We start from the raw sequence: 25156 nt of genomic DNA on the forward strand, positions 1-25156 counted from the left end.
ACCTGGGATCTCTCGAGTGCATATTTAGCAACCTTTTACAGAAGCAGGATGTTGACTGCCATGGTCCCCCTGCTGTCCCTGTGGCAGGTTCAGGTGCTATGTCTTGTGTTGTGTCAAAGTTGACGGTAGTTTTATGAAGAGGTTAGATTATGGATTTGTATGGGATGGTTTGGATAAGGACGATCCTACTGCAGGATCTAGGGGGTTGGACTGGATGACCTCTGGAGTTCCCTTCCAGCCCAACTTCTTTATGATCCTGTAAAGCAGAAATAGCAAGAGAGAGCAAGTCCTGACCATGTCATACAATCACATATTCAAATAGTTTAACAAAGTCCCTTAGGGGGGAAAAATGAACTGGAGCTTTCACAGAATCTGCACAGGAGATTGTTGCTAAAGGCAGGACTTGGCAGGCTGAGATCCAGCTGGCTGCAGACTGGAAACAAGGAGCTTATGCTCAGATTCATAGGAGGTGGGGACCAGCACTGCTTTATCACATGATCTAGTCTACCAGCTTTGATGTGCCATGGAGAGCAATCTAAACATAGGTGGGGGCAGCATTTTCTTCCATTGTTGAAGATCCGTTTCCGTCTTGAGGCAGAGACCCCCTTGCCTGTGTATCTAGATCAAGATGTGTAGGTTATACAACTAAGCCTCCAGTTTGGAAGCAGCATCTGACAGAGGTAGCAGTCCCACCAGTTGAGCATTGGCTACTAGGGCGATTCTTTCAACGCACGCTTGCTCTGGGCCTGCTTTCTTTCAGCAATTCCAAAATCTCACTTGGAAAAGTACCAAGGAGGCTCAAGTCCCTATTCTCAAGCAGGAGAAATGGGAGCATGCCAGATCTTATATGAAGGTACCAAGAGAGTTCAAGAGATCTTAAGAGGGGTGGAGCTTTTTTATTCAGTGCTAGTCCCTGACAGTGGCAGCATGAGATCTTTTCCGGAGACAGCCACGGTTGGCTCTTGGTCCTGGCTGTCCAGAGATGTCGTCAAGATTTTTGTTGTGGCTGCAGTATTGTTCCTGACCTATGGTCTCATGAAAGCAGCTGAGCTGTACAAGAAAAGACAGAAGCTACTGAAGGTCTTAAAAAACTTCTCTGGCCCTCCAACCCACTGGCTGTACGGCCACCTTAAATTGGTAAGCTACTCCTTGTTCTTTGTCTGTAAGCGTGTGTGCAACTGTAGATCAAATTTTGCTTTCACAGCTATGGTCAACAGGCAGAGCAAGGGATGTGCATGGACTTGTTTCTTTTTTCTGTATGCCTCTGTCTACGCACAATGATAGAAAATGAGGGTGGGAAGAGACCTCAGGAGGTCACATCTAGTCCAACCCCTTCACCAACCAGGAACATAAGTCAGTTGTCATTCATGGCACAGCTGTTAGGAAAGGTGCCAGGCTATAAACACACACTGCTATATTATAAACCATCAAGAAAATGCCATGCCAAAATGGGTTTACAAAGCTACAACTGCAGAGACTATTTTGCCTGTTTTTGAGATGCTATCACACGGCTCTGAACAGCGAGAGCAGTCCTGTACATTTTCAAAAGTCTCCTAGCATTTATCACCATATATTTCAGCAACTGCTTGTCCTACATACCTCAGGGATCACTGATTTCTGGAAGACATAAGATAGTTCTAGCTCCTAGGAGACAGGAAGGGGTGTATTTGGGAAGTGACTCTCTAGCATAGTAGGAACATTAGGAAAAGTCACTAGTCAGCATAACTGATGCATCCCTCAGTATTGAAAGACAATTTCAATTCAAAGTTTACAGAACAGCTCAGCTGTGCTAAATTATACCTGCCTCCTCAGATCCTGCAGATTCCTCCAATGTGCCTGGGTTTCAGATGGTTTCACCCCCTGCCCTTGCTCCTGTGCCTTGATTTCTAGCCCCGGTCCAAAAGGCATCTTGCGGCAGCTCTCTTATGCCTTGCAGGAGCTTCTCTGGCCTTTAGCTTGGCTTGGCTTGATGTGCAACCAGTCCTTGTATTATCGTTCTCTTCCATCTGCTAATACCTGCCCATAAAAAGCCAGACTGAACCTCCTAAGCCAGAAGAAGAGTGTGGAGCTGACCCACAGACTGGATCAGATCCCATGTGCCAGGATTGGGTCCTGGAGCCCCCACGCCACCCCTGCATGCTGGGATCAGGCCCCACACCACCCTATGCACCCAACCTTGTGTACAAGGCCACAGACTGTGAGGCTCTCCCTAGATATGGCCTGTGGGCCAGTGGTTGAGCACCCCTCTCTTATAACATCCAAAAGTCTCCACAAACAAATGAGAATCCCTTCAAGTGGCTTCACCGAGTTTTCCATAGTCTTTACTGACCCTGGTCCGGCTCTCTTTTTTAAGTGCCCTCTTATTGAAAGTTCAGTCTTTTTCTTGATGCTACGTAAGGGCTCTTCTCATTCCTTCAACAGTAAACATCAGCAATCTATTCACACGGGGTAAAATCAACCCATTGAATCTCATGCCGGGCAAGAGTAGCACAGCTGATATCTGAGCTGGATTAATACAACTACTGGTTCCCAACTGTACCGTTTATGCAGGGAGGTCATCTTCACCCCTTCCACCCTGTCACGTTCATCTGTCCCACAAGTTGCTCGCTCTGCCCTGTCTCTTTACTACTGATGCCTTGACAGAAACATTCAGGGAAAAAGGACTGGACAATAGTTCAATAACCTGAGATGCACAATAAACCCTTGCTGGAAAGCTCCCAACAGGTGTGGCTAGCATAACAGTTTCTGCCCTGGGACGCAGAATGTCTGTGTTGTTGCAAACCAACCCCTAGACATCATTAGTGCTCTTTAAACCAGAACTTTAAAGGGATTTTCCAGAGATGAGAGTGTGGGGCATCTTTCCTGGAATTTATTTCACAGCTATTAGCCATAACGAAATCCAAACCAATTAGCCAAGTAATTCTCTCTGTTGCCTAAATGTTCTTGTATTTTAGGGATCCAACTTTTGTACCTAATTTCCCCCATTTTCAGGTGGGTTTAGCTACTACCTAGTACCTGTCTCCATTTGGGGAGCATCTGTCTCCCCAACCTTACTTTAATATGATTTAACTGCCTAGAGGAAAATAAAAATTGTGGTGCTAAGCCATTGAACTTCAAAGCTTTCTTCTTCACCATGGTATTCCTACTTTCCCAAAATGGGAGAGGGACTGGGAAGCTCTGCCCCACTCAGTCATATATTTGTAACAATATATCCTTTTTTTCTTTAATTCCATGAGGCCAAGATTTAATTAACTACTTTATTTTTTATTTTATTGCCTTATTTTTCTTTTCTTTTTTACAATCTACGTGTCATGTTCCCTTTCATCATTCAGAAATGCCATGAACCAAGGTAGCACAGGTCTGAACTATGTAAACCACAAATATCCAATCCAAAGACCTTGCCAACTACTCAGTCACAAAACTGGAAGCTTGCTGCACAGTTAGAAAGGCCAAAGCTACCATGGAGCTGAGGATGGCATCCCAAGTTAAGGAAAACAAAAAAATGTTTTTCAGATATATAGGGAGTAAAAGGAAGGCCCAGGGTGGAAGAGGACCACTACTGAATGGGTAAAAGCAATTGGTGATGGACAGGGGGAACAAGGCTGAACTCCTCAATGAGTTCTTTGCCTCAGTGTTCCTAAACGAGAGGCAAGACAAGTCTCTCACTGGGATTGTAGAGAGGCAACAGTAGGGCGCCAGACTACCAAGCATTGACCCTGAGATGTTGCAGAGTCACTTGGAAGGACTGCATGTGTTTAAGTCGGCAGGCCCGGATGAGTTCAATCCAAGGGTACTGAAGGCACTGGCTGAAGTCATTGCACAGCTACTGGCAAGAATATTTGAACACTCGTGGTGCACGGGCCAGGTCCCGGAGGACTGGAAAAGGGCCACTGTGGTCCTTATTTTCAAGAAGGGGAGGAAGGAGGATCCAGGCAACTACAGGCCAGTCAGTCTCACCTCCATCCTTGGCAAAGTCTTTGAAAAGTTTATTAAGGCTCATGTATGTGAGAGCCCAGCAGGAAAAATTATGCTGTTGGGAAACCAGCATGGGTTTGTAGCAGGTAGATCATGCCTGACTAACCTAGTTTCTTCTTACAACCAGGTTACAAAACACCTGGATGCAGAAGTAGGGGTAGACATCATCTACTTAGACTTCAGGAAGGCCTTCAATACGGTATCCCACCTCATAGTGAACAAGTTAAGAGGCTGTGACTTGAATGATTACACAGTCCGGTGGGTGGTGAATTGGCTAGAGGGTCGCACCCAGAGAGTCGTGGTGGATGGGTCAGTGTCGACCTGGAAGGACATAGGCAGTGGGGTCCTGCAGGGCTCGGTCCTTGGACCGATACTCTTCAATGTCTTCATCAGCTACTTGGACAAGGGAGTGAAGTGTACTCTGTCCAAGTTTGCAGATGATACAAAGCTGTGGGAAGAAGTGGACACATCGGAGGGCAGGGAACAACTACAGGCAGACCTGGATAGGTTGGACATAAGGGGGAAAACAACAGAATGCAGTTCAACAAGGAGAAATGCAAAGTGCTGCACCTAGGGAGGAAAAACGTCCAGAACACCTACAGCCTAGGGAATGACCTGCTGGGTGGCACAGAAATGGAAAGGGATCTTGGAGTCCTAGTGGACTCCAAGATGAACATGAGTCGTCAGTGTGATGAAATCATCAGCAAAGCTAACTGCACTTTATCGTGCATCAGCAGATGCATGATAAACAGAACCAAGGAGGTGATACTTCCCCTCTATCGGGCACTGGTAAGACCGCAGTTGGAATACTGTGTGCAGTTTTGGGTGCTGTACTTCAAGAGGGATGTGGATAACCTGGAGAGACTCCACTCGTATGGTTAAGGGCTTGTAGGCCAAGCCCTATGAGGAGAGACTAGGGTAGCTGGACCTCTTCAGCCTCTGCAAGAGAAGGTTGAGAGGCGACCTTGTGGCTGCTTATAAATTCATCATGGGGGTGCAGAATGGAATTGGTGAGGCTCTACTCACCAAGGCGCCCCCGGGGGTTACAAGAAATAATGGCCACAAGCTAGCAGAGAGCAGATTTGGACTGGACATTAGGAAGAACTTCTTCACAGTTCGAGTGGCCAAGGTCTGGAACGGGCTCCCAAGGGAGGTGGTGCTCTCCCCTACCCTGGGGGTCTTCAAGAGGAGGTTAGATGGGCATCTGGCTGGGGTCGTCTAAACCCAGCACTCTTTCCTGCCTATGCAGGGGATCGGACTTGATGATCTATTGAGGTCCCTTCCGGCCCTAACATCTATGGATCTATGAATATCTCCCCATTACTATTTTCATAGCTTCAAAGTTAGAGATTCCCAAGATCTATTCAACTGCTACACCCATCCATGCACAACCTGGGCTACAAAAACACAGACTTGGCTTTCCAAAGCAGTATAGGTGGGAGCAAGCCCTTGCATGAAGGAAGTTAGCTGCTACCATGTTTGGTACTGGAGGATGTTTTGGCAAAGAAAGAAAGCTTTTGGCTTTGTAAGCGATGGTCACAGGCTGATGAGTGCAGGTTAGCCACTTCGGAGAAGATACTGAAAGTAAAGATACTGCTTCAAGCTCTTACCGGAAGCAGCTCTTTTTGAATGAAGCTCTCTGCTTTTGCAGAGATGGCTCCTTTCCCTCCAGCCTAGCATGCAACCCTGTCTGCTGTCAAAAAGATACTCAGCAACCTCTTTGGAATTGGGAAGCATGTCCTATTTTTGGTGGCATAGGTTGGTGTGCATGATTATGTCATATCCAGAGTCCACATTATTATATTAAACTTTGATTAAAGGGTTCTTCTTTAGTATGACAAAAATGGTGTCCATATCTTCATCTGTGGGTGCTTTGGCATTTTTGTCAATTCGGGAGCTCTTGGCTATCAGAGACGTTACCAGGGATCACCACATGGAAGGGGCTCTTGTCGACTCCTGATTAAAGGGTGGTGTGGATGGAATAAATTGATCGGTGAGACTATTCAATTTATTCAAGACTTAAGAAATACCAAAACTTGAAATGGTCTATAAAGGTATCTTTACATAGGCCTTCCAAATGATTCACAATGACTCAGATGCCGAGACGTTGTCACAGCACTGGCAGCTGCAGTCTCAGTAGCTGGGTGTTATTTGCTTCTCTAGCTTTCCAAGTGTTAAGCTTTTTTTTTGGCTATCTATCAGTTGTTTAAATGTTTTTTCCTATATGATTGACAAGCTTCCATATATGGTTGTGGCACAATTTCCTACCAATCACCTCTTCACAGTGGCTATTCCCCAATTACTTTGTTACCCCCATTCTGTCTTTCAGCTTTCTCACTGCTAAGTAGATCATTCTTATTGTTAAATTAGGCCATCTAAGTAAATCAACCCCAAGTTCCTATGTGCTTGCCCCACACATCCAACTAACGGCATCAGGCATATCAAAGACTCAAAACGGAGTTGGTTAGGTCAAGGCCTATGTCACCAGCAGGGGCCACAATGCCAGATCCCAATCCTTGTAGGCCTTAACCAGAGCAGTGACTTTGTGAGTGGACAAACCTTTTACCTGGTTCCCAGTTCTCACATGCATGCAAGGCGAAGCTAGATTTAAGTCGCACCCTAGCATCTCAGCTCCAAAAGCCAGCTCCCCATGCCTGCTGTTCCATTCGCTTCTGCAGAGTTATGTTATATATTTCAACAGAGGATCTGGCTCATGTGAATAGAAGGTAGGAGGGGCAGGAAGGAGATCTCCAACTGAAGGGGCAAAGCCCAGAGCAAACAGGACCAGGTGTTTGCTAGAGATGGATGGAGGCATGTAATGGGAGGCAGAATTAAGGGCAACCTAAGGCAAATTAGAGCTCCTGAGATAGGGCATACTCCTCTCTAATTTGCACCTGTTCTGGGCTGCAGAGCTCTTCTCATAGTCTCTGAGTAGTGTTCTTGGAAATCTCTGGGGTACGTGTATGTGTGTATGGGGGAAGAATCTCCTTGGTTTTGAACTGTCGCTCTCCACAGCATGCTCCCTGCATTGCTACTCCTAAACCATCTCTGAACAATGCTTATCTAACCTCCTCTTGAAAGCCTCCAAAGAAAACATTCTGTAATTTCCATAGACAGTCTATTCCACTGCCTTGCCATTGTAACAGTGAAGTTATGCTTCCTGATATCCAATCTAACCTACTTTGCTCCATCTTGAAGCCCATAAGGGAGAATAGTTGTCTTCCCTCCTCTCCCTGGCAAATAGTTGAAGACTACTATCACACCCTTCCTTAATTACCTTTTCTGCAGGATAAACATGTTTAGTTCTCTAAATTGTGCCTTGCACAGCTTGCTTTCCTACCTATATACCATGATTGTCACCCACCAGTGGATCCCATTTTCTCTACATCCTTTTTAAAATAAGGAAACCAGAGCCCAGCTGCAAACAGTGCCATTCTACTGCATGATGATTAGACCTCATCTGAGGAATATTATCAGCATCTGTATCTTGTACCTACTTCCAGCCCAAATTTTCTGCAACTCTAAATCTTTGCCTTGATTCTCTCCACTCTTAACTAACAATGCAGCTAAAGCCAGAGGAAGAACTAAACAACATGGCATCCTGGACAGGGAAATATCTACATTGTATCCCTCTATGGTTTGGACCCTTCTTCGCATTATTGAACATCCACCATCCTGACTATGCTAAGGTTCTGCTCAGCAGCGGAGGTAAGAACATGGTATCCGACATCTGATTGTGCATAAGATGCATAAGAATTTTTTAATATTAGAAATGCCATGAAAAGGTGATAACACCAAGTACAAACATTTATCAAATGGTGGTTCTTATACATGTTTATTTTTTCTTTAAGGTAGATTGAAAATCTCCCAGTTTTCATGTTCTAGAAGGGAAATTACTGCAGAAACACATCAGTACTGAGGAAGTAAAGCAAAATTACTTATTAAACTGGTTTAAATAAACTCACAGAGAAATTCCTCATTCTCCCTTTGAATAGCAATCACTGCATAGTCAACTTGGTTCAACTTACATATGTGTGGTTAGGGTCTGGCTCCTAACGTACTGCCATACTCTTATTTTTGTCTGCAATCTTGTGTGTGGAATAATGTGGCTGGTCTGAAGATGTACATTAAAACACGTTTCAATGTATAGTCTCCATCCACAGAGCCAGATACGGACATTCAAAAAGTTACATGGCTTTCTGTAAGTGGTGCAGTTTAGGTCGGTAGAGAACAGAATACACGTTCACCCTTTGGTGGGAGGAAGGGCAAATTTTAGACTGGGTTCCACCATTTTAAACCAGTCTGTGTGTGCTGAATGTCTGTTCTGTTATGGTTAGAGACTGGTTTCTGATCACCTATACTGGTAAAAGTGTAATGTCTCTACCTGGTGCAGATAAGCTGGCTTGGTGCACGTACCTGGACAACCACTTCTCTCTCAGTGAAAATCTTGTTTTCACGTTTGAGTTAGCTTGAGCTATCAACACTCAAGTTAACTTACCTCTTTCAAGATAGCCTACCTTGAGGGAGAATGACCACACTGCAATATAAGACTTGATCTATGCCAGGGATGTCCAGCTTCTAAGCAGCTGTGAACCACATGCTGCCTAGGTCACATCGATGGAAGATGTACACCCTGGGGAGTGTACTAGCATGAGACACACATGCTCATCTTGGCTCCCTCACAGTACTGATGCTGCACTGTAGCCCACTGCCTCCCATAAAAAGTAAAGCTGAGGAAGCAAGGGGGAGCCTAGACACCCCCACTGTAGCACCAACTGGCGCTCTAGAGAGAACAGAGGATGGGTAGAAACCCAGGGGCCACCAGTTGGACAGCTCTGATCTACACAAGCAAGATGTGCTCACTTGAACTGTAGTGTATACCCCTGGAGGGTCAAGCTGAAAGACTCCCAACAGACTCTCGTTTATAAACAGGAGTCAAGTTAAAGCCAATGTTCAGCCATAACTCGACTTTGCTAGGCAATGGAAACATATCCTGAATTAAACAGGATTTTTTTTTAAAACAGCTCTGCATAATATTATAGAAATAATGGAAATAAGATGCGTCTGAGGCTGTTGCTCCTGAGGCTGTTATTAAAGGAAAAGATCTAATCGGAGCAAGAATAAGCAGGGCAGTTCAGCCTCAGTGAAAACATCTCTGCTTAATTTGTGTTTACACGAAAAGGAAAATTAAAACAATTTTATCTGGTTATACCTCATAGCCTCCAGTATTGGAAAAGCACACAGAAACCCTTTTGATGCAATTATATGCATGTCTAAAAGATGTCTTGCATCTGTAGCAAGCCGGCAACATCTGTCAAACATTTATTAATTCTTTATGAACTACTTGTAAGTAGACCCCTAATATAATGGGTAACATTTTTCTTGAAAACCAGAGCTTGTCTCAACTCATATAGAGTTTACTCTCAACAAGACACCGACTTGTCCCCAAACTGTGTGTATAACTATGGTTGACTAAGGCAGGGGCAGATGTTGATGGCCTTCCTCACCATAACTAGTACTGTATTCACCTTCTGAACATTTCACCATGCTAATATATTTCTCTTCTCTGTTGAATCCCACAGATCCTAAGTCTCACCTGCCTTACTCTTTCCTAATTCCATGGATTGGTATGTACTGCCTTGTCTCATTCTCCTTTATCTTGTGCAGCAGTATTGCTAAAGACTCTTAAAGGAAAAATTCTCATGTTTTTTGTTCTGCATAAGCACATTGGATGCATCTACATGTTCAATGAATGCAATTCAATAGGCTCTAGGGAAGTTCAAACTGGAGCCAACTGCTCCTAGGCACAGCCTCTAGATGTGTGCTGGGATGGAAGCAATTTGAGCTGGGGCAAAGTAGGCTCTCAACTGGCTGGGCTGACCAGGTGCAATGTATGCCCACAATCATCATCTACACATGCGTTTCAGCACAGTAAAGTGCTCTGCCATAAGAACTGCTCCATCCAACTGTGCCATCCTACAGTGGAATTAATTAGTTTACTAGACTGTGATGCTTTACTGTGGAGCTAATTAGTCTACTCCACAATAAAGTACATGTGTAGATGCACCCGCAGTGATATAATTAAATCACCAAAAAAAAAAAAGTTCTCTTAGCTGTGAATGAAGTGTAGGAAAGTGAGGTGGTCATAATTCAGGTTGAATCAGGCAGCTGATGCCCCGTCCCTTACTTTGTCTAATCCTAATGGGATATATCAAAGATTTCTGAATGTGTTTCCAAGTGTAATTTAACCACCGTTCTCTTTGACAAAACAGGACTGTTACAAACCAATGTCACATCAGAGTGCAGTTGTGAACATCCTTGTCTGGCCACTATTTTCAGATTTTCTCATGTCAAAAAGAAATGTATGGAAACTAATTTTTTTGTGGGTGTGTGGAAAAATCTCTGTCCTGACACATCCAAATCTTGTGGGAAATTTCTAAATCAAAATACTACACTAGTTGAAGCAACAGACAATTTTAAGTCAAAACAAAATGGAATTTTAAGTCTAAATGAAATGAAGATAAAATGAAACGAAGATTTTTGTTTCAAAACAGTAATTCAAGATGATTTTTTTTCTTTCAAAGCTTCCAGTAAGAAAACCTGAAACGGCAGCACTATTTCAAGTAAATTCTTTTTTTTTTTTTTTTACATTGATCACAGGACACAATATTGGCTTTGCAAGAAGCTCTATGTGAAATCAAGAACTTTTACTGAGGTCACCAGCAACAGAAAACTCTTGGTGGCACTGTGGGATTCCTGCAGGACTATCTGGCCCATTTGTTTTAGGGTGCTGTAGTGTGACCAATGTGAAGACATCCTTTGAGTTGTTCTGAAACAAAATAATCCTATTTTACTCCCACTATACTTTCAGACACCTTTGTGACATTTTTCCAGCTACATGTGTGTGCAGTCTCATTTTGCCACAGGATAAAAACATTCATTCCACAGCAAAAAGATGACAAACACAACATCTGCCCATAACCTTATCTTGATCCTCTATCCCCCCAAAATGTAAACTTACGGCTATTAATGTTATGGATTTAGTGTCAGGAAGATCACTTTGAATAAATCTCTGGTTTACTAGGCAGTGACCCAATCAACTTTCTTTATCATGTAAATCCTCCCTAGGTAAAGGACTGCTGATTTTAGATGGGCCAAAGTGGTTTCACCATCGGAAGTTGCTAACACCAGGCTTTCACTACAATATTTTGAAGCCGTATGTGAACCTGATGGCAGACTCTGTCCGAGTGATGCTGGCAGGAATTGCTGTTGGTTCAGTCATGACTTCAAGCATCCTTCTGTTTTCTCCTCACTTATATGCTTTGAGATCATTCTGAAATATTAGGGAAATGATGTGACCTCCACTCTCCTTTGTTTAGGATCCACAATGAGCATATGTCCATTTTTATCATGGATTTACTCAACTGGTGCCCCCTGAAGTGAGCCACTGTTTACTAAGAAGTGAGCAAATTCATTAGTTTGGGACCCTCTTTATGAGGAGAGTCAACTGAAGGCTTTAGATGGACTCAACTGGTTCCAGCTTTGGAGCCTGCCACCATAAGCGTTTCTCTATGAAGTTTTGATTTTGAAGCTATTGACCCTGAGGGCAAAGCGTGTCCTTTTAATGCCATGAAGAATTGCTCTTGATTCCATTATGACTTTGTCCCGTTGTGCTCCCTTCTCAGTTGCTAACATTTTGTCTACAAGTTAAATTGTTTGATAGCCTCATTCAGCCTCAAGAAAGTCCATTTTCTTTAACAAGAACTGAATCAGGCCTGATTTAAAGGCAGCCCCCAGGATTTCTGTGCTCCCCAGAAAATCTCTCTCATCCCACTCTTTTTTCTATACTAGGAGAAATGGGAACAGCAGGCCACACCGAAGATGTCAATGGAGATCTTCCACTCCATCAGTCTGATGACGCTAGACACCATCTTGAAATGTGCCTTCAGTTACGAGAGCAACTGCCAGATGGACAGGTCAGGACTGGGGGGTTTCAAATACTGATTAAATGTTTTCACTGGTTCCAAATAAGTTTCAGTTTAACACGGTATGACTAGGTCTGAGCTGGGATTCATAAAAATGTTTGAGGGTTGCTGTGTATACAATCAAATTTGGATCCTCCTGTCCCTAATGTGTGGGTGCCTGAGAAAGTTAAGTGTTATTAGAGACTGAAGGAATTGCAATCTCTGCAGTTTATTTGCAAAAGATGATTTCACCACAGCTCAAGAAGAGTCGGTTTATATTTAGCCAAATGTGTTCTACATATTTACAGGGGCGTAGGTTGTAGCCGTGTCCGTAAGGACATAGGCAGACAAGGTTCCTTGGGTGAATTTGATATCTTTTATTAGACCAACCTAAAACTACTGCTGAAACTTCCTTAGCCTGACGAAGGGTTTTTGAACCCGAAAGCTTGCTTAATAACTATTCTCCAACCATTTAGGTTGGTCTAATAAAAGATATCAAATTCACCCAAGGAACCTTGTCTGCCTCTCTTCTACATATTTAGGCATTTGCACAGGTATTTGCAAATGGCATATCTACATAGGTATTTGCTGTTTTAGAGCTATCGAGAGGTACAGCTCTTTATAATTTACAAATTCATCAACACTGCTATATAGGGTTTATCATAAAGGTCTCACACACTGCAATCAAAACCTTTCTGCCCCTCGCCATTTTAGTTTCAGACTTGATGAATAGGGTTTTTTTCTAGAAGAAAGCCAGGTTTGCATTAGAAAAGATACTTTCAGGAGCTCCCAAAGGACTAGACACATGCTCTGCACTTCTCAAACTCTGAGCAGGGGACTGGAAAAGATGGCATTATACTTGAAACCATTGCGGCATTTCCTTGGAATATTGTTTTGTTGCACTCAACTGGGACCTAAATGCTTCAACAAGGCATCCTGTAGAAAAGCCCATTCTCATTGCTGCAAGGTGGGCTGCATTTGTTCCTTCTCTTCTGGCAATATACTGCAGTCACCCTTCCTGCTACCTTTTTAAAATGTATTTTGATCCTGCTGCAAACATATTGAATGCTTGTCCAACTGCTTTTTGACTCTGCAGCGGCAGTTCATACATCCGATCAATCTTGGACATCAGCACCTCAATATACCAGAGGTTCCACACACCACTGCATCACAATGCAACACTTTACTGGCTCAGTGTTCAAGGACGTCATTTTTGCAAGGCTTGCACATTAGCCCATGACCATACAGGTACTTCCCAGTATCCTCTTTCCGGCCCTAGTTCAGGATGTGTGCCAGGCCAAAGGCCAAAGCCTATATAGCTGAAACAGTCTTTATGGACCCACCAGGCACTGACAGATGTGCAGGCCCTTCTCTAACTCATGGCACTTCACATAAAGTGCCATGAGTTAGAGCCATTTCCCCCAAACCAACAGACAATCACCACTCCCCCCACCCCGCTCTGATGCTGTGTGCAGGATGGGAGAGGGAAGAAGGGCAGGGGGGTTGCCCAGCCTGAGCTAGAAGGTGGGGGATTGTGAGGGGCCCATGAGATGGGGAAGCTTTAATCCACCTTTCCCTGCTCCAGCTCAGGCTGGGGAAACCCCGTCTGGCAGTTGACTCCCCGCTTCCTGCAGACAGCACCAGGGCCGGGGTTGGGCTGCATCAGCCCAGCCCCAATCACAGCATAAATTAATCCTAGAGACAGAAGTTTCCTAAGGTATGGAGCACCTTCATCTGATGAAAGATTAATCTGATCCACTTCAAAGTGGAGTGCCTTCATCTAATCGATAATAAATAGGGATCTACCTAAGTCACGGTGCATGAAAGGGATTTTCACAGGTCACTTCTGGTGCAGAGATCTGATTTTGCAGCCTTTTTGCAGTGAGCCCACCCCTTGTCCCTGATTGGCTGAGGGGCCCCAGTAATCCCTCCACTTGCCACTGATTGGCGGAGAGGACTGTCCATCATGCGACCCCACCTGTCATCACTGATTCGGTGAGAGGACTGCCTGTCAGCCAGCCCCACCCTTCTTAGTCAATCAGTGGTAAGGGGCAGGGCGAGGCAGCTGCCATGTTGGCTCCTCCTCTTCATACTGACAATTCCCTTCCCTCCCCCACTCCAACAGGCTGTGGGTTGGGCTGCAGTGGCCCTGAGGACTGCTGGCTCCCACTGGGGAGCCAGCATTTATTTTTAGGAAGATTTTTTTTTTTGATTTCACAGATTTCATGGACATGACCCAATTTCGCAGTTTCCAAAAATCTGGGAAATCACAAATTAAGTAGGTGCCTAATAATAAAAAATACCAATACAAGTTGTTACAATGAGAGTTTGTGCAGTGTTATCTCATGACACTGCTCTGAATTTAACCCTGCTTTATTCAAAATCAAAGGTGGGCAATATGGTTCACTTGTATTGCTACACATTCATGCAGAATAACAATTGCATTATAACAGCTGCTCAGCACTCCCCCTCTTTTAAAGCAGTTAAAATGTACATTTATCCATACTCCCAGACAACTGGTCAAGCACAAGAGACTGAAATTCAGAATACATGTTACTGGAATAGGGAGTTCCCTGCCTTTGAATGTGGACCAGGCCTGGAGTTGCTTCCAATTTGTGGAGACCATGAAATTGTGTAAATGGTTTCCATAGGCCTTACAGAACAGATTCATGTGATCCTGCAGAATTGGATGGCATTGACGTTCACTTTTGTGCAATGCAGATAAAGTGATCCGTGAAAGGAAGGAGGCCCTCAAAGATGAGCAAGTGCTTAGTAAGATCCTGAAGAAGAGATGTCTGGATTTCCTGGATATTCTTCTGTGTGCCAAGGTGAGACTGTGACAGCAGCTTCTCTCTATATTTTTCCTCTCTGACCCATTACCTGGCTTTTCTAGGTGCAAACCAAGCCCGGTGTCTTTTGCATATACTATATTTGGCTGTAAAATATAAGAAGTCTTTAAAGTATCTATCGTATTCCATGAGCAGTGAAGGGCTGTCAAGAGAGTTATTAGAAAGGAATTGAAGAATGGAGAGTTATTGAAGAGCGGAAATCCCTTCCCATAAAAAAATCTTGCTTTTCAAAATGTTTGACGACACATTTGACAGCACCTCCCTTCGATAGGGAGGTCAGCTCAGGGGCAGTAGGAAAGCTAGGGGACCACCTGTGGGCTTCCACAGGGTTAGACAGGTTGTGAGAAGCTGGATCAGAAAATCTGGAAGAGGGATGAGACGGGCAAGGCGATGAAATCCAGGCAGGCTTCCATCTAAAATGTTGATGGAGGCTGAGAAGCATGGTTACAGCACATTAATGCATGTGTAGACTTGCCCAGTGAGCTATAACCATTCAGCACAGCTTAAACAAGTCATTTAAGCAAAGCCACATTTGCACGGACTCTCCCCATAGCAAGCGAGTGCTACAAGAACGATATTTCTGCCTAGAACTCCCCAGCACGTGGGACCCTCAATCTATTGTAGAAGCTTTGCAATGACCTCTCCCTGGTCATCAGATCATTTCTATGGGATGGCATGAAGGATGGGTGAACGAATGATCCAGCACTCTCCACACTGCTTCAAAACCACTGGAGGAATTTTTAACCGCAAAAGTGCATAGAATTGAGTCCCTACGATCCAGAAACAATGGGACCTGCAAGTGGCCCTAGCCACTGCACAAGTTTATAATTCCTTATATTCCTCCCAAGGCTGTTACCAGATTTACCCGTCACTTTGATAGAATTACAGACACCCTAGAAACGTAGCCCTAATAAATGACACACCCCAATGTGCTGCTTGTGTTACTTGTGTTTCTATATGGAGCTGTTTCTCTCCCTTCTGCAAGTCCTCACCCCACAATGGAGCTATCTTGCAGGTCTCAGTTTCAATGGGGTTGGGTTCCTCCAACCATCAAATCAATGAAACACATAAATGCACATACACACACAGATTAACAGGGCATGCCTAAACCAGGCCGGGTTATTCAGCATTGACCAGCTAACACCCTCTTATGCCTTGAACTCAGTTCATCCCTTATTTCAGCAGGAAAATAATAAATGCAGTTTGTTAGCGTGCGTGTCTGAGTACATCTGAGCAGGCTGGGTCCGATCAGCACTTTCAGCTGATACCCTCATGCACCTCAAAACTCAGCACGTCCCAATCTCTTGTCACAATGGTCCTAATAGTAACTTCCTTGATGAGCAGACCCCAACGTAGTTTTGGGCATTACAGGGATCTTTGGCTTAGGTAAAAGAAGCTTTGATGCAGAGCAAATGGGGAGGTCAAGGGGAAGGAAGGGTAGCTGAGGTTCAAAGACAGTATAACAACCAGCTTGACCATAAAAGTTATTTATTGCCAGGTATATGGACTTGTGATGATACCAGTAGTAACAGCCATACAAGAGAGACAAATAAACCAGTTACAATATTGCATAGTTTCAATTAGGTACTTGGGGAAGCGTAGCTCAAGTTTGATTAGCAAAAGGCAGGTTTAGAAAGCTGTGCCTGGAGTAAGAGGACAAAAGTCAGGCTCCTGGAGTCAGAGAGAGAGAGGAAGAGAGAGAGCTGGGGTCTCACCACTGAGCGAAGCTTGAACCAGTCAAGATTTCCAGGTGTTTGTTGAAGCTGGTAGATGGGTAGAGCCCTCAGCATGATCAATGGAGGGACCCAGGCAGAAAAGGAGTGGAGCTGGTGCAGCTTTTGGATCCAAGCACCAGGACAGAAACTTGAGCTTGGGTAGGGGTTTTGGTAGAGAACTAACAATGGCTCAAGGGAGAACATGAGGTTTTTTTATGTGTAAACACTGGCTCATCTGCTGGATAATAGGAACTGATCACTCCTGGCTATGGGTGGCATTACTCCGAGGAGCTCACAATATAGACAGGCAAATTCAGCATTTTGGGTACCAATAAAGGAGTCATTACTAGAATTAGTCTGATAAATGCCAAGCTGGGTGTGTGCAGACGTGGGTTGATCAGCATTTGGAGCAGAGATCCCCCATCATGCAGTGCTTGCTTGCTTCTCCGGTCCCAGAATTCAGTGAGATCCTTGCCTTGGACTCTCTGTTCTCCAGCCTGGATGCTAATGAAGGAGCTTTCCTGTCCCATCTCCCATATAAATGACTTGTCATCCGGTTCCATCTCCCGTGTAAATGAAACCAGGGGAATTGCTTCACTCCTATCACCCTTGTCTGGAGGGCTTTAGGTGCATCTTCCACTGCATCTTCATTGTCTTTTGTAAGTCCTTCTTCTCATCAGTTCTTGTTCAGGCAGAGGTGGGGGGCGGGGAGAGGATCCTTTGTGAGTCAATCAGGCTGCATACAGTGCCAGGACTCCCCAAGAACACAGAGCTGAGAGGTAACAAGGGATCATCTGGCCTGCAATGAAAATAAGGTCCCTATGTAAAGTGTTTGCTACTTGAGATCTGAACATAAGGAAACCTGACTGCTCTGTCCTGGAAGAAGCCATAAACCCCTGACAGAGTCCTTGCTTGATCAGGATGAAAATGGAAATGGATTATCTGATGAGGACCTACGTGCTGAGGTGGACACGTTCATGTTTGCAGGTCATGATACCACAGCCAGTGGGATCTCTTGGCTCTTCTACTGCCTGGCCCTGCACCCAGAGCACCAGCAGAGATGCAGAGAAGAGATCCAGGAGATCCTGGGAGACCAGGAGACTATTCAGTGGTGAGACCCACTTGTCCTTTTCCGTCCACCTCCTGCAACCCTGGCAAAAAATATTTTCCCCCCCAAAGTCATAATATTTCCACTGTGGTGTTAGTGGCAGCTAACACCATTTTACTTTGCTTCCATTGTATTAGCTTATTCAGCTTCTTAAAACAAGTGAGAAATGTTTCATTATGAGCCCCTGTTGTCAGAGGAGGTGGTGAGAATATGAAGCCATAGCACTGGCCAACTGACAGATCTCTTAAAGGAATTGTCATGGGGGATTATCACTGAACAGGGTTGTCTTAGAGGGATCAGAATTAAATCCTTTGAATGAGGGGAAGTGAAGGCTAGATAATTCTTTAAGGCTTTTCCTAGTTGACCCCTCTAACAGGGAATGGGATTTCTCCCAACACCTGCAGGGTGAAGCATACGTTATAACCAAAAAGGCGTTCACAAGATGGAATAGTGTTTGCAACTTGATATAGACAAATAAAGGTATAAATTAGTGCATCTCAGCTCTGTACACAGAATTGGTGAGACTAGCCCTCTACTAGATACAATTCTGGCACCTAGGATGTGAGGAGGAAGCAGCAAAACTGGAGAGGGTACAGAAGAGGCATAGAAAGGCTTTAAGAGCTGAAAAGATGATTATTAGAAGCACAGAATCATAGTAAACGGGGGTGGGAAGGGACCTCAGGAGGCCACATCTAGTCCAACCCCCTGCTCACAGCAGGACTATCCCTAACTATATAAGTAGACAAAACCTTGGCTGGGATGATATGTTACGTTAGTGAGAGGCTTAAAGAGCTTGAGATGCTCAGGTTTTCGAATGTTGACAGAGATGACATGTCTATACTAGGTATAGTACTTTCATACAGAGAAAAAAAAATGTGTGCTGAAGGGTCTTAAATCCATAGTTTATAGTTTCATTTTCCCAAAATCCAGTAGAAAAAGTCATAACCAGAACTGATGATGAGAAGGTGAATCCAGAGAAATTCAGAATTTAGGAAAGAGGAAAGATTTTTTTTTTTAAGACATTGAGTAACCACTTGATATTAAACCAAGGTAGGTCATGGATTCTGCTTCTCTTCTGGATGTCTTCTTGGAAAATGTTGGTTTATTACAAAGGAAACTGAGTCAATAGAATTGGTCCATGGTACACATTGCCACTCAAGAATTTTTGTTTTTTTACTGACAATCTGAAAACTTTTTACTGACAGATGCTTTCACTGTCAATAAAAAAATATATATGATGGGTTAGCAACCGTACTTGACTGCAACAGTGGCTTTACACCCACATCTTGGGGATCCCATATACATCTCCACATTCTGATACCCCCAACTACACCTGGCACCATGCTACCTCCCACCCTGCAACCCTCACCCCCACTGGCTGTATATCTCCTATCTGGCATAGACCCCCCCATACACCTCCCACCTACCCCCCTAACCTCCCACCCACACAACTCAGTCTCTGTCCTACCTGGCCCAGGATCTTTAGGACCTGAATGCCTTTGGGGTGAGCACTGAACAGGCAGGTGCTGACTGGAACAATCAGGCAGAACTTGCTAGCATGGGAGGGGAGAAGGAACCAGAAAGCCCACACAAACTGCAGGGCTCTGAGCAGTGGTCACATTTTGGGCCTTGTTACACAGGGATTTTGGGCAGCTCCTAGAGCTCTTATCACCTGGATTCTCTGCATATTAACACTGGAAACTAGGTTTAAACACTTGTTAGGCAGATCAAAGTTACACTCAGGGCAGGGTGGAACTCTAATCCATGTTACCCAGCTCATTTACACTAAGGTGTAGCCACTCCACAGCACCATTTTTTTAATGGATTGCACAGAACAGTGTTTTTTGTTTCATTTTTCTGGATTACCTGTAAATTTATGGACACTTGGGCGACCTTGCCTGTGGTATACAGGATGTATGATGGAAGGCCATTCTGCCCTCACAGTTCATAAAGCTATACAACATTAGAGTCGGAGCAGTAGCAAATGTTGCTTAACTGTGTTTATTCTAAATGTAAAGAAGAGTGGGGAGAGGAGCAGGACAGAACATGCCCGCCCCAGCCCTTTGCTAAAACCAGAGGAACAACTCGCCCTCCACTACCTGGCTGGAATATGTAGTGCCTCCTTCCAACTTCTGCCCTCACATTGGTGGATACATCCTTTTCTGATGTGCTCTAATATCATTCTCATTTTACAGCCAACAATTTCCCAGATCACAGCTCTAACTTGAGTCCCTTCAGACAATTGGACCAATGGCTTTGTAGCCACATCCAGTTCTCCCTATTTTCTGCCTTTCGTGTCTTCCAGGGAGGATCTTGGGAAAATGACTTACAGTACCATGTGCATCAAGGAGAGCCTTCGTCTTTTCCCTGCAGCGCCAGAAACAATCCGAGAACTCACTTCACCTCTTCTGTTTGATGATGGACGTACCTTACCAAAAGGTTTTCCATGCCTGTGTCCCCCTTCCACTGTACAAAGGGGGGGGGGGGGGCATGTGCATCAGTGGTGGTGGTACATCTGTATTTTGCCTTTACCTCCCTACATTCCATTCTTTTGGGTTTTTACATACAAAATAAATTTGGAGCAAAAGGGGCTGTTTCTAACCATAAAAAGCAATGTTTTAAACTATATCAGGAGCAAATTCCTGATCCAGTCAATGGGTCATCTCACAGAACTGAAAGAGAATGGCTAGGTACCATAATACAGGACTTATTTAAGACCAGACCAGACACTATAATGGGGAGAGGGAAAACTCTGCAGCAATACAGATTTATTTTGTACCTTAGTCAGTAGTACTATTGGCTAGGCCTGTGCAAAGTGGCTAGTATTCACTTTGGATTCAGATTTGGCCGAATCAGGGGACAGGGATTTGATTTGGTGATTTGAATCACTGTCCTGAATGATTCGGCTGCATCTGGTTTGGAGATTCAGCTGCTGCCAAATCAGCTGAATCTCTGAATCTCACAGGCCCCATCCCCCGCCCCCTCTCAATGGCTTCCCTGCCCACCCCAGCTCCCGGCTCTTTGAAAATAATAGCCCGCACTCACTGGTTGCTGCTGGGGGGGGGGGAGGGGATCCCCACTGCCCCCAGTGCCCCACACCACATAGGAGGCTCTGTCACGAGTCCCCTACCCCCCACCTCCTGTCCCAGCCCCCCCATGGATGCCTTGCCCACTCCAGCTCCCAGCCCTAAAAACAAAAACCCAGCTCACCAGCTGCTGCCTCATGGGGGAGGTGGGTGGCAATCCCCACTGCCCACTACTGCCCTACACTGCATAGGGAGCTCTGCCACAAGCCACCAGAAGCCCTGAGGCCACTGCAGCAGCCAGTCAGTGTCGGTTTTGGGGGGTTTGTTTTCTTAAAGAGATGGAGCTGGGGCAGGCGGGGCAGCCATGGGGGGGAGCAGGGGTCTTGTGGCAGAGCCCCCCACACAGTGGGGGGAAGTGGGGTCAGCGGGGATCACCCCCCACACCAGGCATCAGTGGGATTTTTTTTTAATAGGGCCAGGAGATGGGATGGGTGGAGCAGCCATGGCGGGGGGGGGGGTGGCTGGGACAGCAGGTGGGGGATAGGGAATGCTCAGGGGGGCTGCAGGCAGGGGTCCTCCCATGGTCCCCTACCCCCTTCTCCTGCCTCCCCTCTCCTGCCCCTACTTACCAGCTCAGAATCTGGGTCCAGCTCCCTGCTGCAGCGGGCGGGGACTGCCTGAATCACCAAAGCTCTCTGAATCTTTCCTGAATTTATTTGGAGAGCTTCGAATCCATTCAGACCTTTTAATTGGTCCCCTGATTCAATGGGGATTTGGAGATTCAGCCACCGAATTAAGACCAATTCCTCCGAATCAAATCAGCACCTGAAGCTTCGCACAGCCCTACTGTTTGCCTTTCAACAACTGTGATGTTTTTTCCCTGCATTTTTCCTTCGACTCCTCCTGCCAGTCCTCAGAAAGTCAAAATTTAGATTGTGATAGAAAATTCTTTGCAAAAGGAGTCTTTCAAGCCATTTCATCATCACCCAGGTGTTTATTGAGAAACAAGGTTCCACCAGGAAAATCTCATAGCTCTGCGAATAAATAAGAATAGTTAAGGAGGAGATTGTCTACTCAACTAGGTCTTTAAGCATCCACAACAGTAGATGGGCAGGGCAGCGAACTCTGCAGAATGATATTCCCATCAGATAGGCTGCAGTACTGTAGGGAAGGGCCTGGGGGGTAATAGTGGACCATGAACTGAACACAAACCAACAGTGTGCTCTTGTTTAAAAAATGAAACCACCACATATTGGGTTGTATTAACAGAAGTGTCACTTGGAAAATAAAGGGAAATGATTCATTCACTCTATACAGCCCTAATAAGGTCTCTCCTAGAGAATGGTGTCCAGTTTGGGGCTCTATGAAAGTTGCGGACATATTGGAAAGAGCAACACAAATTATTAGAGGCCTGAGAAGCATGACTTATGAAGAAAATCTTAAAGAGCTAGGTTTATTTAGTCTGGAAAAAGACAACTGAGGAGAGACTTAATGACAGTCTTAAAAAAAACCTGAAGGGTGATTATAGTGAGGATGGAGATGTCCTTTTCTCTGTGGCTGTAGCGGACAGAAGTAGAAGCAAGGGTCAGCAGAGGAAATTAAGGTTGGAGATGAGGAGGTACTTTTTGACTGTGAGAGTGGTCAAGCAGTGGACTATCTAGAGAAGTTGTGGAATATCTGTCCTTGGAAATATTCAAGAACAGGTTGGGCAGACACTTGGTTGGGATGGCTTAGTTGGGAATGAACTTGCCTTGAGCAGGGACCTGGACTAGATGACCTAATGAGGTCCCTTCCAGCCCTCCTTTCCTATGATCCAATAACCCTGTTTCTCTCTCTGATTTATAAACAGGATTTCTGGTCTTCATGAATATTTACAGCCTTCATAGAAACCCCTCAGTCTGGGACAATCCAGAGGTAGTTCCTTTTATATGCTACTTGAGACAGAGAAGTGTTGATTCTGTGATGACCAGGAAATATATTGAGAGGCAAGAGGCATGAAGAAGGGTTCTTTGTGCCCAAGTTCTCCCCAAAATCTCTCCCAACTAAACAGTTTGTCCAATAAAAATATCACCCTCTGAATCCCTAGAAAACCAAAACCCTAGCCTCTTGACACTGCAAAGATACTTTTGGACATGGGATTTCTATACCTTATGCATCCTCATTCTATACCTTACGCGTCCTCCTTAAACACATTCAAACCAGCCTAGGCACAGTAATTAGGAGCAGAGAGAGAACCAAAAGTATACATACATAAGACCAAATCCTAAAGCTAAAATAGGGATTTGGCTAATAGCTGCATTCTCTCAGCTCTTACTATATGGTCTCAGACCACAGCCACACGTGCCCATTTTAGTGATGTTTGAAGATCTGCACATGCCCATTTTTGTCCTAGAAGCTGGGATCCATTTCCTAATAGGAGGTGGGACACAAATAGTGACTCAAAGTCACTCAAAGTCCTTCTCAAGCCATGGGAGCACATTGCCTTATGACTCTAAGCAAAGCACATAGCGTTGACATCATTGGACCTGTCCATAGATAATCCAAAGTTGTATCTGGGCCTCATCATCTAGGTGTAAGTGTCAAGTGAGCCATGTTTTTGTAACAGACCTTCCTTACAATCATTTACAGGTCTTCGACCCATCAAGGTTCTCACCAGAAAACTCGGGAGGTCGCCATCCCTATGCTTACATTCCTTTCTCCGCAGGACCCAGGTGGAGTATATCCTGGTGGATCAGTCATGGTATTTAATTAAAGTCTCTTCCCGAAGCAGTGACCATTGCTGCTATGTTGGGTCTGAAGTCAATGGGAGTTTGCTACTGATGTCAAGGAGGGCCAAGGTTTATAGTTTTGTCTTTCTGATGCGACCTGTTAAAATGGCCTCAATGTGAGCATGTCCTCAAGGCAGTCTGTTGTGCATCCAAGATAAGAGATGGGCCTGACTCAGAACTCCAGATCCAAACCTGCCCAAACTTGACAAACTCTTGGATCTGGGTCCCAACAGGTAACTCAGGCTCCTGTCTCTTCTTGGATCTGGGTCCCAACAGGTGACTCAGGCTCCTGTCTCTTCTGTTCCCAAGGAATCCCAACAGTCGCCTCTAGGCAGCCTCAACATGGCCCCTCCTGTATGCAAGAGTCTTTCTAAAAGTATGAAACTCAGATTTTTGCTCTACTCCTCTAGAAATTAACACAGATACTGGGCTGATGCTCATCCAAAATAAATCACTCTCCAAGCTGTGGAAACCATGCCGGTATATGCAGGCTGAGAACAGGCTCTCGGTAAAGTAATTGGAGGTAGTAATCAGCAGCTGAAGCATATTTGTCCAGGCTGAGTCATAATGAAACAAAAGGTGTTGCCTTTTTCTGCCTTCCTCAGCACAAGCCAGCACTTAGATTTGCAGTTATGTGATAAAAACAGCAGAGACCTCTTTAATTTAGAGCAGTGACCTTCTGGCTGTCCTGCTCTGCACACTATTCAACAGCCTGGATTTTGCCTCCTCTGGTGCCTGGGCTGTCTACTCCACAACTCCTTTGGGATACAAAAACATTCAAAATCACAACAGTTTATCAGAATGATTTCCCCATGTTGTGACAGACCCAAGTAGCCAGTCAGATGGTTTTCACTCTACATTTAGGTGCAGTGGCTTCTCTTTATATGGCCTTCATGCCCTCCTGAGTAGTGTCTGAGATGCTTCAGTCCTCAAAGGTGAACTAATTCTCCTTTCTTTCTGCTCAGGAACTGCATTGGGCAGCAGTTTGCGATGAATGAATTGAAAGTGACTCTCGCCCTGACCCTGCTCCGCTTTGAGCTCTCAGCTGATCTGAGCAAGCCCCCCATCCACATGCCTCTGCTCATCCTACGGTCGAAGAATGGGATCCACCTGTACCTGAAGAAAATTCGCTGAAATACAGATCGCTAGGATAGGAGTAGAACACGTGATAAAGCTTAGCCTGCTGTTATTTGGAAAAAGTTGCCGGAACTAGATTTGGTTTTTTGGGGGAGTTACTCCAGTGGAAGGTAGTCTTCCATTTTAATTTGGAATAGAATATATATATTTTTTTAAATCAAATATTCTGCAGAAACACTTTTTAATAAATAATTTTCCTCCAACTTTACTGGAATGGAATAATTTTTTGGTTTGATTTTCCTTTTTTTCCCTGAAGTCAATGTTAAAATATTGCTCTTGAGGGAGTGTTGCAGTAAGTGTGTTCCCTCTGTGTGCCGGGGGAGTGCTTCCATGTGGGACATTCAGGCACATGCGACCAAAACATCTGCTTATACATATTAGACACACACTTAACATCTGTGCACTTAATCCTTATTGGTATTTGTGTGTTAATTGCATTTAATCTCTGCTCTTTGAAAGGAAAGTCAGGAAAGATTAAAGAGCAATGAACAGTGACTCTATAAAAGACTTCCCTCTTGATCTAGGTTGAGCTCATACACTTTAGTTGACTCATTCTGTGAGATTTGTAATGCCTGTACCTATTAAACTTAAGTTAACTTAGTCTCTTTAATTTA

The 25156-nt window shown here is 44.7% G+C and overlaps 1 protein-coding gene across 1 annotated transcript; it reads left to right on the forward strand.

Annotated features, from left to right (window-relative positions):
* The first annotated feature begins 927 nt into the window (after window positions 1–927).
* Window positions 928–24539, forward strand: LOC106739037 (cytochrome P450 4B1). The gene is made up of 12 exons (XM_014598614.2): window positions 928–1137; window positions 7542–7683; window positions 9558–9602; window positions 11104–11231; window positions 11827–11951; window positions 13036–13187; window positions 14661–14767; window positions 17424–17614; window positions 19917–20050; window positions 22487–22551; window positions 23266–23348; window positions 24371–24539. The coding sequence occupies exons 1-12, from the start codon at window positions 928–930 to the stop codon at window positions 24537–24539; spliced, it is 1551 nt and encodes a 516-aa protein (XP_014454100.2).
* The last annotated feature ends 617 nt before the right edge of the window (window positions 24540–25156 follow it).

The sequence above is a fragment of the Alligator mississippiensis genome, chromosome 5, assembly GCF_030867095.1.
Source record: "Alligator mississippiensis isolate rAllMis1 chromosome 5, rAllMis1, whole genome shotgun sequence".
Lineage (NCBI taxonomy): Eukaryota > Metazoa > Chordata > Crocodylia > Alligatoridae > Alligator > Alligator mississippiensis.